At 36.3% G+C, this 14,772-nt stretch overlaps 1 protein-coding gene across 1 annotated transcript in view; it reads left to right on the plus strand.

Annotated features, from left to right (window-relative positions):
* Window positions 1-2,194, plus strand: part of LOC107104381 (major histocompatibility complex class I-related gene protein-like) — a 7,468-nt gene extending 5,274 nt beyond the window's left edge. The window contains exons 3-6 of the mRNA XM_015404373.1: window positions 374-649; window positions 1,033-1,347; window positions 1,872-1,943; window positions 2,058-2,194. Coding sequence (XP_015259859.1) covers window positions 374-649; window positions 1,033-1,347; window positions 1,872-1,943; window positions 2,058-2,068 — 674 coding nt within the window. The 3' untranslated portion in view covers window positions 2,069-2,194. The remainder of the gene's footprint in view (window positions 1-373; window positions 650-1,032; window positions 1,348-1,871; window positions 1,944-2,057) is intronic.
* Window positions 2,195-14,772: the final 12,578 nt, after the last annotated feature.

A 14,772-nucleotide genomic window follows, 5' to 3' on the forward strand; every position in this document is an offset into this window, starting at 1 on the left:
TGAGCTCCTGAGAGCGACCCATTCTTTCACAAATGTTTGTAAAAACAGTCTGCATGCCTAGGTGCTTGAATTTATACACCTGTGGCCATGGAAGTGATTGGAACACCTGATTCCAATAATTTGGATGGGTGAGCAAATACTTTTGGCAATATAGTGTATATGAATATAGAGAAAGTGCTTCCTGATGCACTGCATTCATTTGTTTCTTTAGATTATTAAATCTGGTGTTAAGAAATAAATCTATATTCAAACTATGTGCCTAACTGTTGTGTAATTTCCTTACCATTAAAAAAACAATTGCAGGTGTGCAGATTCAATTATACATTTTATTTAATTTTTTTGCCTTTTCTTTTTTTGTTCTTGTTCTCCACAGTATACGTTGTCCAGCAGATTATGCGTTGTGAATTGGACAATGAGACACAAAAAGTTGAAGGATACCGAAATTACAGTGTAAATGGAGAGGACTTTATTAAGCTAGATATGGATACTGCCACATGGGTTGCCATAAATCCACAGGCTCAATTTGCTGAAAAGGAGTGGAATAGTGATAGAAATTACTGTAAAACACAGAGGGATGAAATCAAAATTCTTTTACCTGACTTGTTAAATAAATTCCATAAACATGGGAACGTTTTTTTGCATAGAAAAGGTAAGTTTACAAGAACAGTTTTGTTTCTTTCATGCCTAAGTTACATTCTTCATTTAATTATACTGCATACATACTTTTGATTCTACAATTCATTTTTAATAATTTTCTTTAGTTTTCAAGTTGTTTCTGACTTTAATTATCTGCTACTTTTATTTATGTAAATAGACTGGCAGTTATCACAGAAATTATTAACCACTGCAACTGTATAATAGAAAACACAATTTTATAGTTCATGTTATTTGATTTTAAAACCAAAAAGATTTTATAGCAAATCCTTTTTTAAGCTCAATCAGCATTTATTTTTTATTTCAACTCATAATGCTAAAAAACCATTTTCTGATATATGCATCAGTTGTATCTCCATCACTAATTGCTCTCCTTAGTTCTCCCTTCAGTGTCTTTGCTGCAAAAGACTCCTTCATCTCCAGTCAGCTGCCACGCTACAGGTTTCTACCCTAAAAAGGCTGTTATGTTCTGGAGAAAAGATGAAAAGAAGATAAACAAAGATGTGGATAATGGAGAAATCCTTCCAAACTGTGATGGGACTTTCCAGATCAGTGCTACCCTGAAAAATTCAGCAATCTTACCTGAAGACTGGGATAGATATGATTGTGTGTTTCTGTTCTCTGATGAGGAGAAATCCATCACCAAACTGGATAGAACTGTGATCAGGACCAATAGTGGAAAAAGCACAAGAGGTCAGAAACAATTTAATCATTCATTTTTTGAACAAGGTTTTATTTTGTGAATATCCTCTTTACTGCTGATTTCAATATTTAGAGGAGCTTTTTAAACTTCACTGTCTAACACACCTCCAACAATTCAAATAAAATAAAATATGTACAATAAAAGATTTATTAAATGGGTAAAGACTTTTAATAATTTTACCGATACCTCCAAAAAACTTAATTCCTTGTGAAAGACTCTGGTTGTATCTTTATTAGCGCCTTGTTGACAGTAAAATTTCATCTACTGAAATTCACAACATCAGTTTAGATATTATTCTAACTTTTTCAGTATTTAGGGGAAATGTTAAGATGAATATCATCTTGATAAAATCTTAGCTGTTCTTTAGACTCTTTTGAACACTTTCTAAAAAAGTGTTTTTCAAAACCCAGTTAAATATACAAACTAGTATAGTCTGACAAAATTCACAAAGTCTTTAAGTGTATCATTCTCACAAGGTGTTTACTTTAATCTGTTTGTGTTCTTTTTTGTGCAGATCATTCTATACTTGTTACAGTTTTCGCTATTTTCATTATTTTTATAATGTTCATTTGTTGCAGAATAAAAGGTAAGTCACTGAAAGTTAATTTCATGTTATTTTTCATACTGAGAATTGAGTCTATAATTTTTGGAGCATTAGTATTGGAACAACAGTCTAATTGCAGTATCACGGTGCCTACAGGGAGGAGGTGAAACCTCTGGTTGAGTAGTGCAACAAAAACAACCTGCAGCTGAACACCGAGAATACCAAGGAGCTCATCGTGGACTTCAGGAGGAGCACTGACCTACACCCAACCAGCCACATCAAGGGGATAGCGGTGGAGCGTGTGGACAGCTTTAAGTTCCTGGGAGTCCACATCTCCGAGGACCTGACCTGGATGACCAGCTGCTCCAAACTCATCAAGAAGGCACACCAGCGCCTCTTTTTCATGAGGACCCTAAGGAAGAACCACCTGTCCTCAGAGATCCTCACGAACTTCTACTGCTGCACCATTGAGAGCATCCTCACCAACTGTATTACAGCTTGGTACGGGAACTGCTCTGTCGTCGACCAGAAGGTGCTGCAGAGGGTGGTGAAAGCTGCCCAACACATAGGCGGGGCACCGCTCCCTACCATCAAGAAAATCTATAGGAAGCGATGTCTGAAATGGAAAATCACCAAGGACTTCACTCACCCTACACACACTCTTCTCCCTCCTGCCCTCTGGAAGGCGTTACAGAAGCCTACGGACCAGAACCACCAGGCACCCGAACAGCTTCTTTCCCACTTTCTCCTGAACGCCTCTTGACACAACTATAAGGACTGTATCCCCCCATATAATAATAACATATGGACTGGCCTCACACTCATACACATACCATGGACTGTTCCCCTCACACACATACACAATCTGTATACAATCTGTATATAATCTGTAAATCTTATCTGCCACTATTTATCTTGTATTATAAAACCGCTAATACATATATAATCCTTTTCCTAACATTCCTGTATATTCTGTATAATCTGTGCATATTCATATTTATATTTATACACAACTTTTTACAGTCCCTAACTATTACTTTTTGCTTGTATATACATCTGTAATAATATTTATATCCTGTATAGCACTTCTGGATAGATGCAAACCGCATGACGTTGCTTTATACTCAGTGGGTGAACGTTTGTGTGAATGAATAAATTTTGAGTAAACGGCTTTGCGGTCATTTCACTTGTTAAGATGGTATATAAGTACAAGCCATTAACATGATTTCCCTTGGGGCCAACCCAAAGGGAAATAATGATAAGAATATCATCAACCATTTAAGAACTCAGTGATAAAAAGGACTCAAATAAATCAAAGCCCACAAATTCTCTAAAATCGTATACCTCTGTAATTAGTAATGCTCTCTACGAGATTAATTAAAAACACTAATTTAGAATTTAAATAAAGGTTAAATCATAAATTTCTCACTATAAATAGAGGTGTTTCTCTATTTCCTATGAATACTTTAGCATTTTACATAGTTTTAAATGAAGGCCTTGACTCTCACAGCATTGTAAGGCATTTTTGGAGGTTCTCTGTTTAATCTTTAACATTAAACCCTTATGAATTGATCCCAAAATAAATAGATAAATAAAATACAATATACAGATATATCTTTTATTGGTCTCCATCTCATAATAATAAAACATTTGAAAATGCATGCAGGTTGTAAGAAAAAGATACGAGCCAATACTTTTTTTTAATATGGTAGCTGCAGATATTTAAATCTATGTTCACTCTCAGATAAAATTGAAGCTGAATCATAATTGAACTAAAAACTAGTGCAATAAAAAACAGAGAAATAACTTCTCATATCGACTGACTGAAAGAAGGAAACAAATAAGACTGAAGAAACCCATCCAATTCTACAGTGCTTAATGGTGCTGTAGACTTTTATGTTAGAGTTATTCTGTTTATTGTTTTTCCAGATGTCAAAATGTTCATTTGAATGTTAGTTTTCAAAATAATACCGGGGTTAGGGTGTTTTTTTTTTTTTTTTTTTGCTCAAAAATTTATTTGATATTGTTTTTTTGTTTTTATTTATATTTGTTTGCAGTAATACCATCAAGACTTAATGATATAAAATGTTTTACATATCTTTTTTTTTATATATTTGAAAAGCTTTCCCACTCTGCCCCCGGCTAGTTATTATTATGGCCCGACACACAGTATGTCCACCACGCGCCTTTGTCGGCTACTTAAATAAAACACATACTGTATGATGTACAATGACATAGTAATTACAGAAATATATTTAAATAATGGTGAGGTATGTTGAATTATTTTATATCTCTTTCAAAATTATTTAAGTTTAAACTATCTTTGATATCTATTAAATATACAGCCAATACATAATGCAAACATGTCATAATGTAATAATTAAAACGTTTTTGCAGATGTGAAGTTACTGATGCAACAAGATTTTTCTTTAAAAAACACAGTTTCCAAAGTTCTGGCATTTGGATTGTTCTGGGGGTTTTTGTAGCCAAGTAGCCAGGCAAGACATGTGATTAATCAGTTACCTGAGCTGATTGAACAGTAACCTCTGTTTCAACAGTGTGCGAGTGCAGTAATCCTTAAATTAAAAAAAAAAAAATATATATATATATATATATATATATATATATATATATATATATATATATATATATATATTTATACAGTAGGTGAGAGAGAATATCAAGCTTCCAAGGAGGACAAGGCAGCCTTTAATATTATTATATTTTGATATTATTATATAATCCATACTATAAGGTGTGTTTTTGTGTTACACTGCTAAAATGAAAATTAACTGACTGGCAGTTGACAAGCCTGCCAGTGCCGATCCTGCCAACATGAGAAAACACTGAGAAAACTTGACTGGTGGTTTTAAACAGCTACATGTTGGAGCAACCAAGAATCAAGGCCCTTATTCTCTCCACCTCTACCAGCTCAGACAACTCTCTCCCTCGCTCCTCGCTTGTCTACAATGTTAATACTTTTTACCTTCTTATTTGTTAGTCAAAGTACCAGAAAGTTGGGCAAAATATACATTTTTAAGAATTCTCTTGCTAGACTGCTTTTAAACATTTAAAGCTACAGTGTGTAATAATTACAGGCATATAAAGTCAGAAATTTAATATATTATACATAACTATGTTATTTATCATCACCTATGAGCTCAGCCTTTAACCATAATATTTGCGTTGCCTTAGAATTCGTTATTTATAATTACATAGGAGCGGGTCTCACAGCCATGGAGGCAGACATCTTTGCGCTACGGCAAGCGCAGAGGCAACAAACTAGCGATTGCGAGATCGCCCATTACGCTCGAAAATAACTACGGCAAGTTGAGAGAGATTAACTGAGACGGTACTGAACAGTAGATGGCAGTATTATGCCTGAGAAGCGTTTAGTCTGCCTGAAACCAAAGAAGAAGAAGAAGCAGGTATACTGCGCCTCAGTAACAAGAAAGGTGAACAAGGCGGCAGGCGTGAGTGACTTTGCAAACTGTTTGGCACTGTGTGGCCAAACATCAGACGAATGGAGGATCATGCCTACTCTGTATCACAACGAAAAGCCGCGGACACCGAACCCCCGTCATCTAAGAAGCGGAAACACGACGAGAATAAACGCAAACGTGACAAGAAACGGCAAAAAACACGGATCAACATTGGCACGGCATTTACACGATGGAAGTCACTGATGGAGGAAAAAGGTTTTCAAAGTGACGCTCAAGTTGCCAGTTTTCTCTTGGACAGGTAATTAATCCTACACACACAATTGTCTAATATCACTGCAGTTTTTGGAGTACAGGATGCTCAGACCTGTCTAAAACAATAACATGCTGCGTGATGATGCTGTTACTCTCCATTATACTTATTCAGCAACGTCCCTGACGTTTCCCAGGTAATGATTCAGTAATTTTCTGTAAAATAATTTTCTTGATATATACCTCGGTTACTTCTCTCCGGCTCCTTTGGAGATCTTCAAGCCTTTCCTCCTCTGCTCTCACCCCGCTGGCACCTCTCCCTCGCCTGGCCCTGGCTGCACGCCCACCCCGGCCTCTCTGCCCTCTTCCTCTCCCTCTTCCTCGCCTTGTAACCCCCATGCCACGGGGAATATATATTCTTCCAGTGAACACAATCTCGCTGTTAAACTAATGACTACAATTACTTCGTCTGTTTATATCACCATGCAAAGCAGCTCACCAAAACGTCACAACGACGTAGAAAAAATAACGGGTATATTTATTATCTTAAGTCTACATGAAATCTATACCCTACACAGACTAATGAAATACTATCTGTAAAATTATCTATGTAAACAAACCTCATCACTTGAGAAGGTAGGTGATTCCGACGTCGTGGAAGACATTTTGTCCCGTAACGCTCGCCGTACTGTTGGGGGGGAGAAGCAGTGGGGGGGAGACGTTCATGTTGCTGCAGTCTGCAGTCTGACCGCTAGATGTCGCTGAAAATTACACACTGTAGCTTTAAATAAAAAAAATATATATGTTATTTTGATCACACTGCATATAAGGACACATAAGCACAAAATGTGCCCCTTCAGTACACAGGACTTCAACAATCTTCTACTGAGGATGGCTGTCATTGAAATGAAAGTGTCGACCCTCCCTGTGACTCAAAACACTGAGATAACCCCACCAGTGGTTTTAATAGCAACTCATTGTAACAACAAACAGGACTGAGAAACAATGTGGTAATTCTAATGACAATAACCAGACTGGTAGCCCCCACTGGGGAACACTTGTTGTAAAGCCAAAGAACCAACAATCCAACCCAGATCAGATCACTGTCTTCTTCTTCATGTGCAATGAAAGAGAGCAGTGTTGGTAACCAGGACTTTCAAACCATTTTCTTGTGATATGCTTTGGGTTCCAGTGGTAATTTATCAGAATGAATTCTCGCCAGGAAAAACTGGAGCCTCAAAATGGCGATGTATGTAAAATCTCATAGCAAACACACAGAGCCAAAACATTAAACAGTAACAAGCCATTCAACTTGAAAACAAAAAAAATATGGAGCTCAACAGAGACAATACCAACCAAGGTATAAAACCTTGCTTTCATTAACATAAGATCTTTCAAGAAAATAATTTTCAATCAGTCACTTAAGCAAAATCTTGAATTTTTTGTTTTGTTTCAGACTGTTTAAAAAGGCGAGTGAACTGTGGGAGTGTAGAAAAGTAAACCTGGTTGACTTTGAATCCTTTGAATATTTGGCTATCCAAATACAAGGCCCTGTTTGAGCCATGTTTGTGAATGTTTACAGGCCTCCAAACTCCAAAATAAAAAATGTTAATAATTTCAATGAACTTTTATATGTGATATGTATTGATAATTATTACTTAATTGTACTGTGGGACATAATGTACATTTGTATAATCCTGAAGACAAATGTGCAAAAGAACTGTGTAATATACTTAAAGGTTTTGGTTTGACTCAACATGTTAAATAGCCAAAACACATGGACATATTTTGGAATTGTCATCACTAAAGGTCTAAATTTTTCTAATGTTTCTGTTACTGATGTTGCTCTATCACCTATTACCCTTTCTGTTTACTTTATAACTATTTCAATATTGTAAGATTTAATTACCATACGAAATGTTATAAATGTGGCAACAGAACGGACTCCCAAGTTCACTATGAAATGTATAAATAGAAACTTTACAAATGTAATTTATAATTAAAAGATACAGGAGATTCTTTCTTCTCTGAGATCATCAACAAACAAAATCAATGCTTGCACCTTATTCACCACAGTTGACAGGTTAGCAAACCTTTCTATCACAGTGGCCAAATAATTCCAATCAAAAAAGGCCCGTAAGTTTTTTTTACTGAGAAAATACAACATATTAGGAAAGCAGTCACTACATCCACGACAACTACAGTACCAAGACTGTCTTCAGTTAGAATAGACTCTGTTGACAACCCTGAACCAATCTGACTGTATGATCTGGTTGAATTGTAAAGTGCATTGAGATGACATATGTTGTTAATTGATGTTATTTAAATAAACTGAATTAAATTGTTAAAATGCCTCAATTCTGCCAAATAAACTGTAAAGGTTTAGAAGACTGCTGTCTTGTTGTTTTACCCACGGGATTTATTAAGAAGGTTTTACCTGTTATAGAGTCCTATTTGATTCAAATCATAAACACATCCCATATGTTGGGTGTTTTAAGCAATTATCAAACTATTGTTGAAAAATAGTAACTTGGACAAATTGGTCATATTGAATCATAGATCCATATAAAACCTCCCCTTCATCAGTAAGATTAAAGAAAACAATGTGTTTCAACATTTAAATGCCTTCTTAACAATGACCATCTGCTTTGACATTTTCCACAAATACAGTAGTCAGTCACTCACATCAATATACTAACATTAAAGATCGTAAATATTTAATTCATCTTCTTTTTAAAACTAGTTTTTTTGTTTTATGTGAAAGAAGATAAAGTTATGTGTATTTGCAGTCATTTCCGAGTCTTCAATGTAATTTAAGATTAATAAAATCTAAACCGGTAAGCGGTAGGTATTAGTATATGTAGATATTAATATAATGCAAAACAGTTACTGATAAAAATATAGCGGACCTTGCAGGTTAGAAATGACCAAATCCAAATAACAGATAAATGTTCCCTGTGAAACCTAAAGTTACAAGAACATTGTTTACTATACCTTTGATTTAGAGAGGATGGATGCGTAAGTATTAAGTATTTGATTATTAGCAAGGCGTGATGGGAAAAAATAAACTTCCTATAGAATCCCTTCATAATGTGTTCTTTACTTTCTAAAAGTATTCATTCACTCAGCCCTCAGCTGCAAAATTGAGTGAGAGGAGATGTTTCTATTCTTTTAGGGATTGTTTGAATGGAAAATAACTGTTCTCATAACAAGCCAGACTCTTTTTCAGGATTTATTCATAACATTTTACTATTTTCCGCAACTGGAATGTTTTGGTTAACTGTATGTGAATACCTTTACCACTTTACCTTCAGGCTCAGAGCAGGGCAGCACATCGAGCTGTTTGTTATGACATGTCTGGAAAGATAAATAAAAATTAGTGTTAAAAATTACCTTAGATCTACTTGTTAACTGAACTGAATAGTTGAATATTTTATTTCCTAAACACAAAGGGCTTTTAAGCAAATCTACTTAGTCTTTTTTTTGGAAAATAAGGATGTCATTCTTGCTCATTTCACAATTGGAAAAGTGTACATTTACCCTGAGGTTCTAGTACCTATCAGCTTTTGGCCACCCCTCTGTGCACATTGGCCCCTGTTTGTCCACCTGTATACACCACTGGCTTGCCTTAGCTCATATTATAGCAAACCACTCGGTCGGTTAGCTTGAGTATGCAGATGACAAATAGCTTTTATATCACAATGTCATCAGGTGAGTATGAACACCGAGCAAAGGCTAGATGCACATAACCGATCAGAATGTGGATGTGCCATAATTTTATCCGTCTTCTCCCAGTTCATCCATCAGGATCACAGTGGGGCTGGTTTCTATCTTCAGCAGTCAATAGGCACCCTGCAAAGGTCATCAATCTGTTACAGATTGGTAGTTCAATGAAACCTTATTTTATTTCTGATTAACAAATATAATCCCACAGTATCAGCTTATATGAAAGATTATGATGTGATACATTTTTTTCAGCCATGTCACACAGACTTAAAGAGATATTGTGTAAGAACGACTACCATCTACCATTGAAATGGGGGTATTTCACTCAAAAAAATAAACCCTAGTGCATCACTCCCTCAAACATGTATGTGCAAGGTAGCCAATGTGTATCACAAGTCTCAACAACGTAGATGTAACCATGTCATCCAATACTTCATGGAGCTTTAACTCAAATGAAGAGGGCAGTGATTTCTCAAGTATTGCAAACTGTATTGCATTAGTCTCTTTTAACTTTTTGTTTTGGCAACTAACTAGTTTTCTAGGTTAGTCAACTAGATGGCACAAGAAATATCAAAATTATTAAAAAATCCAAGAACACAGGCACACATATATATAAATACTCATATGAATCACACTGATCTGCCAGCATGTTAGTACTATATTATCCCTCGCTTGTTATTAACGGGACAGATGGACCCAGTATTCAAGGTGAGACAGTCAGAAGGAAAGTTCAAAATGTTTATTAAAACAAACAGAACAGAAGCAGGCTGCTGCAGACCTGCAGCGACTGCGGGGAAAGGGGGCAGGGTACTGCCAAATCACTAACCCTCTCTGGAGATGTCAAGTGGGGGAGGAGGTTTGACAGGCCACAAATACAGACACAAAAGCAGAAGGGGTTTCTTGAAGATTTAATAACAAAAAAGGGTAATAGAAGCAAAAATACAAAAACATAAATCCATGAAAATCCAAAGCTACTGAAAACCAGGAATAGTCACAAGAAAGGGGGAAAAGAAAGGACGACAAACCAGCAAAAAGTGACTGAACAGGAGGACAATATGTGAGAAACAAAGACAACTGGGAGCAGGTGAGAACAGAGGTAAAAAGGGAGCTAGGGAATAGGAGACTGACACAAGAAGGCAAACAAGAAATATCAAAGAACAGAAATACAATCAAAAATAACTAGAACACATAAATGGAAATAAGAACAATGAAAACTCAGAAATAAAACTTGAACAGATCCAAAACCATGACAGGAGGGAGAAATACAGGGTTAGTGACCATGATAATTGGCAAGGGGGAAATTATCTGTGTGAGTCACTTACCTGGTTTACCAGTTCAGTCTATCCTCTATGAGGAAGGCAGTTTCCAGCTGATGGACTGCCTAATGTCATCCAGCGCAGAGCCGTCCATGATGTCCTGATGCAGGGAAACAGAAGAAACAGACAGATCCAGGTCCCCAAAAATCCACAGAGCGTGAAGGCAGGTTCAGAGTTCCAAAGAGTCCAGCAGCGTGCTCAGACAGGCACGATGAGATGCAGACAGGCAGTTTCAGTGGTTGAGGGACAGGGACAAGACGTGGTACTAGGATTTCTGCAGGACTTTAAACTGGTCTTTATTCCCATAAGCCAGGCTTGTGGGAATATAGCTGATCATCCCTGCAATCAGAGCCAAAACTCTGAGGGCTCCGCGGAGAAGGACCAGTACACGATCAGAAGACAGGACAAATACCAAAACCCTCTGAATCCACTGGGCGCCAGGAACGAGGACACAAACTTTGGAACTAACTAAAACTAAGGAACCAGCCTAAAGGCATGAGACCAACAATGATCTGGCCCCAATAGCTGGGCTGAGCCAAATATAAAGGAACAGCCACAGGTGAATAAGATGAGCAATAATTAGAAACCAGGTAGAATTAGCCAGGTGAATGACATGAACATCTAAGGGCAGCTATCAGGGCTGATCATGACATGGCTGGTGTTTGTAGTTTCAAGATGGCAGACTCTCATGGCAGAATCTGGCAATTATTACAATTTATAATGTTTAAGGAAACATGGGTACATGAGTATAGTTTAAAAAATATTGCTTTATTTAATTGTGTTTACATCATCATCTTGCAAATGATGAAAAGCATGTTTAGCAAAAACATAATTTTGATAATTCCGTTTGTTCTTTAAAAAGTATTATTAAAATCAACATTTGTTTAGACTTAAAGTAATTTGACTGATAAAAGTGAACAGAAGATTGTTGTTGCATCTAGAAAAAGAAAATTAGAGAGCACCAGAACCAATCTTCCTTTTTTTAGGTTGGTCTTTATTTTTGTTAAATCAAACCAGCACTATTTGATACGGTTGGCCATGAATTTGTTTCAATGTATTATATGCAGATCTAATGTTCTATAAGCCTATCAAGTAAGGGTTGATTTTCTTTTTTTTTTGGTTTGTATTATGTGAATAATAAACATGGCTTACCAAAGAGGAAAGAAAAATTATAATATAAAATCCACCTACGTAGATTAATTGCGATCTGTTTGGTTTGGCATCAAAACTTGTTTGACAAGATGTACGGCACAAGAAAGGAAAGCAATCTCTAACACGTAAAAGAAAAGAAAAACAATAGATGCACGCACAGAAGAAATCTTCTATGTGACTCATACCAGACATTAAGGGCGTTGTCCTCTGTGTTCCATCATGATATGTAAATGCATGAATTTAATCTTTTTTATTGCCATCTTCCCTCCTTTTCAGTGATCACACCTTTGTCAACACAAACTGTATTTAGCAGAACATGATCAATACTTGTATATTTGTGTTGATCTCAATTTACATGCAATTTGTTGATAATGTTATATAAAAAAATTCCACACAATTCAAAATGTTATCATGGTGCAATATTTAGACTGATTGGAATAAAAAAAAATCTAACTGTAGTTGGGGATGTGATCAGTTCTGTGTGAATCTGTCTTTGGTTGTGTTAAAGAAAAATGATTATTTTTAGTTTTTAATACAGTTAATCTTATGGCATGTGTAAAAGGTATGTTGAACACTCTCATTTTGAACATATTTCTTAATTTTGAACAAGTTTGTGTTAATGATTTAAAAACTAAACTATTGATGGGTAAGTATTCAAAGTACAGGAAGGAAAATGTAGATCAAAGGGGATCTCGCAATGAGGCTCCTGTTGTTTGTCAGGATGGCAGGAGAGGCCCCGCATTCCACAGCTATCTGTGAAATCCTATCTTATGTTTTCCTTAGCCAGATGACCTTAGAATTCCTGGAGGCCAGGCCATAAATTAGGGGAAGTTCTAAGTTTTTCTGAGTGTCCAAGGTAGCTTCCAATTGGTCAAGCGGAGGGACGCCTTAACTGAATATACTGAAAGGAAAGACACACCTACATTATAAAACTTTCTACACAGAAGTAAAAAATCAGATTTGCTCTTGCAACTCTCCAAAGATGTCTTTGTACGTCTTTGCTTTCTTTCCTTCTCTCCATTTATGTCAGGTAAATGAATGTATGTCTCCGTTGTTCTGCAGTTTCTGGTGTAAGTTTGTGCATTGTCTTACTTCTAAGTTTATGCATTGTCTTATATTGGATTAAACTCTGTAATTCTGTGACGTCAACACGCATTGCTGGTTTCCTTGTGGCCACACGCAGCTCGCCGGGAGGGCCTGGGATCAGAGGAAGAGAGAGAGCCAAACTTTTTCCAAAGTTAACTATTTTAGAATATTTTTCTTCCTTAACAATTGGGGGCTCGTGCCGGTTCTGGAGTCTCGGCGGGCCGCTGTTTGGTCCTGATTGATCCCTTTTGGCCCGACACTTCGGTGTGGTAAGAATGTATTTGATTATTTTTTAGTTGTCTGAAGCACCATGTGGTCGGACCGGGGCTGATTTGCTTTGTGCGGCCTCACAGAATTTAGCACTGGAATGATCCAATTGTTTTTTTTATAATATTGTAACATTGACAATCACTTCAATTTCTAGGTTTCCTGACACAGGATGGAACACCCTCACTGATTGGAACAAGAGAACAAAAGCGAGAACATATGGATGTTTTTCTTGTTGACAGTGTTCTCTACACTGTTAATGTAGGACATGTTGAAACATGTTGTAGGACATGTTGAGACATGTTGAACTTTGTTTCTTGGAGGACGATCTTCGTGTGCAGCCCATTTTGCATATTACATGACCACATGAACGGTTTTTGGGTTTTCCTACAGGGGGCATAGGTAGCCATTTAATAACAGTGGGCTATCATGAAATATGGTTGTGTGTATAATATGGAGTTTTTAACACAGGTTCACTCAAAACTGAACAATATTAGAACTATTGGATAATTTTATTTTTTTTTTTTCAACCATGGTGTTATAATAATTGTGTTTAAGACTTTCACAGGACGAATTTTGGTTCGAAACCTGGGTAGATATGTGGTGAATGGACTCAGTACAAATTGGGAAGTTCTAACTTTATGGTTCACAAATATCTTTATTGTACACATTGGAGTGTGACGAACAAATTACATGTGAACATGGGGATCTTTTCAGTTGCTGTAAGTGAATTACACTATTTAATGTGTTTTCCCAGAGTTCTGAAGAATTCGAAAATATATTGGTTACATTACAGGTCAACTGATGTAAAGGTGCCTTCAAATACTGAGAATGGGGTAGTGTTCCTGCTCTCACGGCAGTGTTGGGAGCAGATCACACCTCACTTTGTTTGGTCAGTTTGATCTGGGGTAACATCCTGCATCTTTCTTACAATGGGGTGTTGATGAGTTTGCTTGAGTGTGAATGAGAGTGAATGTGTAGGCAGATGGCCTTTGATGGGTTTTAGGAAGTGCTATGTAAATATGACGCCACTTTAGTGAGTAGCTGTGTGATATTTTTCTTATATTAAACTATTTAGGGACAGTAAAGGTTTTGTTTCATAAATATACTTTTATTACTGCTTTACGGACAATTTTAAGGTAAAGACGATTACATATTTTGGTGTCACAATCTGGTTAAAGCTGAATCATCTGCTTGTGCAGTGGAATTAATATGAAACGAGAATTCAGCCTTGGCTTAAAGCAGCTAAATGTAGTTATTAGGAATCTGTGCTATCCACTTTGACTAACAACACTGACAAACTAACCTAAATTCTAACTAAATTAACTTGGTTTATATTTCATATGGGTAACTGATTGGACATGTTGAAATTTTAGCATAATGGGGGAAAGTTCTTCTATTTTTGTTTTCCACCTCTAAATTGTTTTTCTTTTGGAAATAAGAAAACACAGGGGGATGTTATAAAGATAACATATTACAGATGGAACTTTGAAATTTACATAATCTCAGTCTAGTTTGAATACTAGATGGAAGATTTGGAGAAATGGTGGAACATCTTATAATATTTTGGTTTTTCAGCAAATTATTATATAACAGTGACATAGATTCCAAATTGTTTTCAAAATGATAATT

Source organism: Cyprinodon variegatus, unplaced genomic scaffold (genome assembly GCF_000732505.1).
Source record: "Cyprinodon variegatus isolate N-32 unplaced genomic scaffold, C_variegatus-1.0 Scaffold1715, whole genome shotgun sequence".
In the NCBI taxonomy this organism is placed as follows: Eukaryota; Metazoa; Chordata; class Actinopteri; order Cyprinodontiformes; family Cyprinodontidae; genus Cyprinodon; species Cyprinodon variegatus.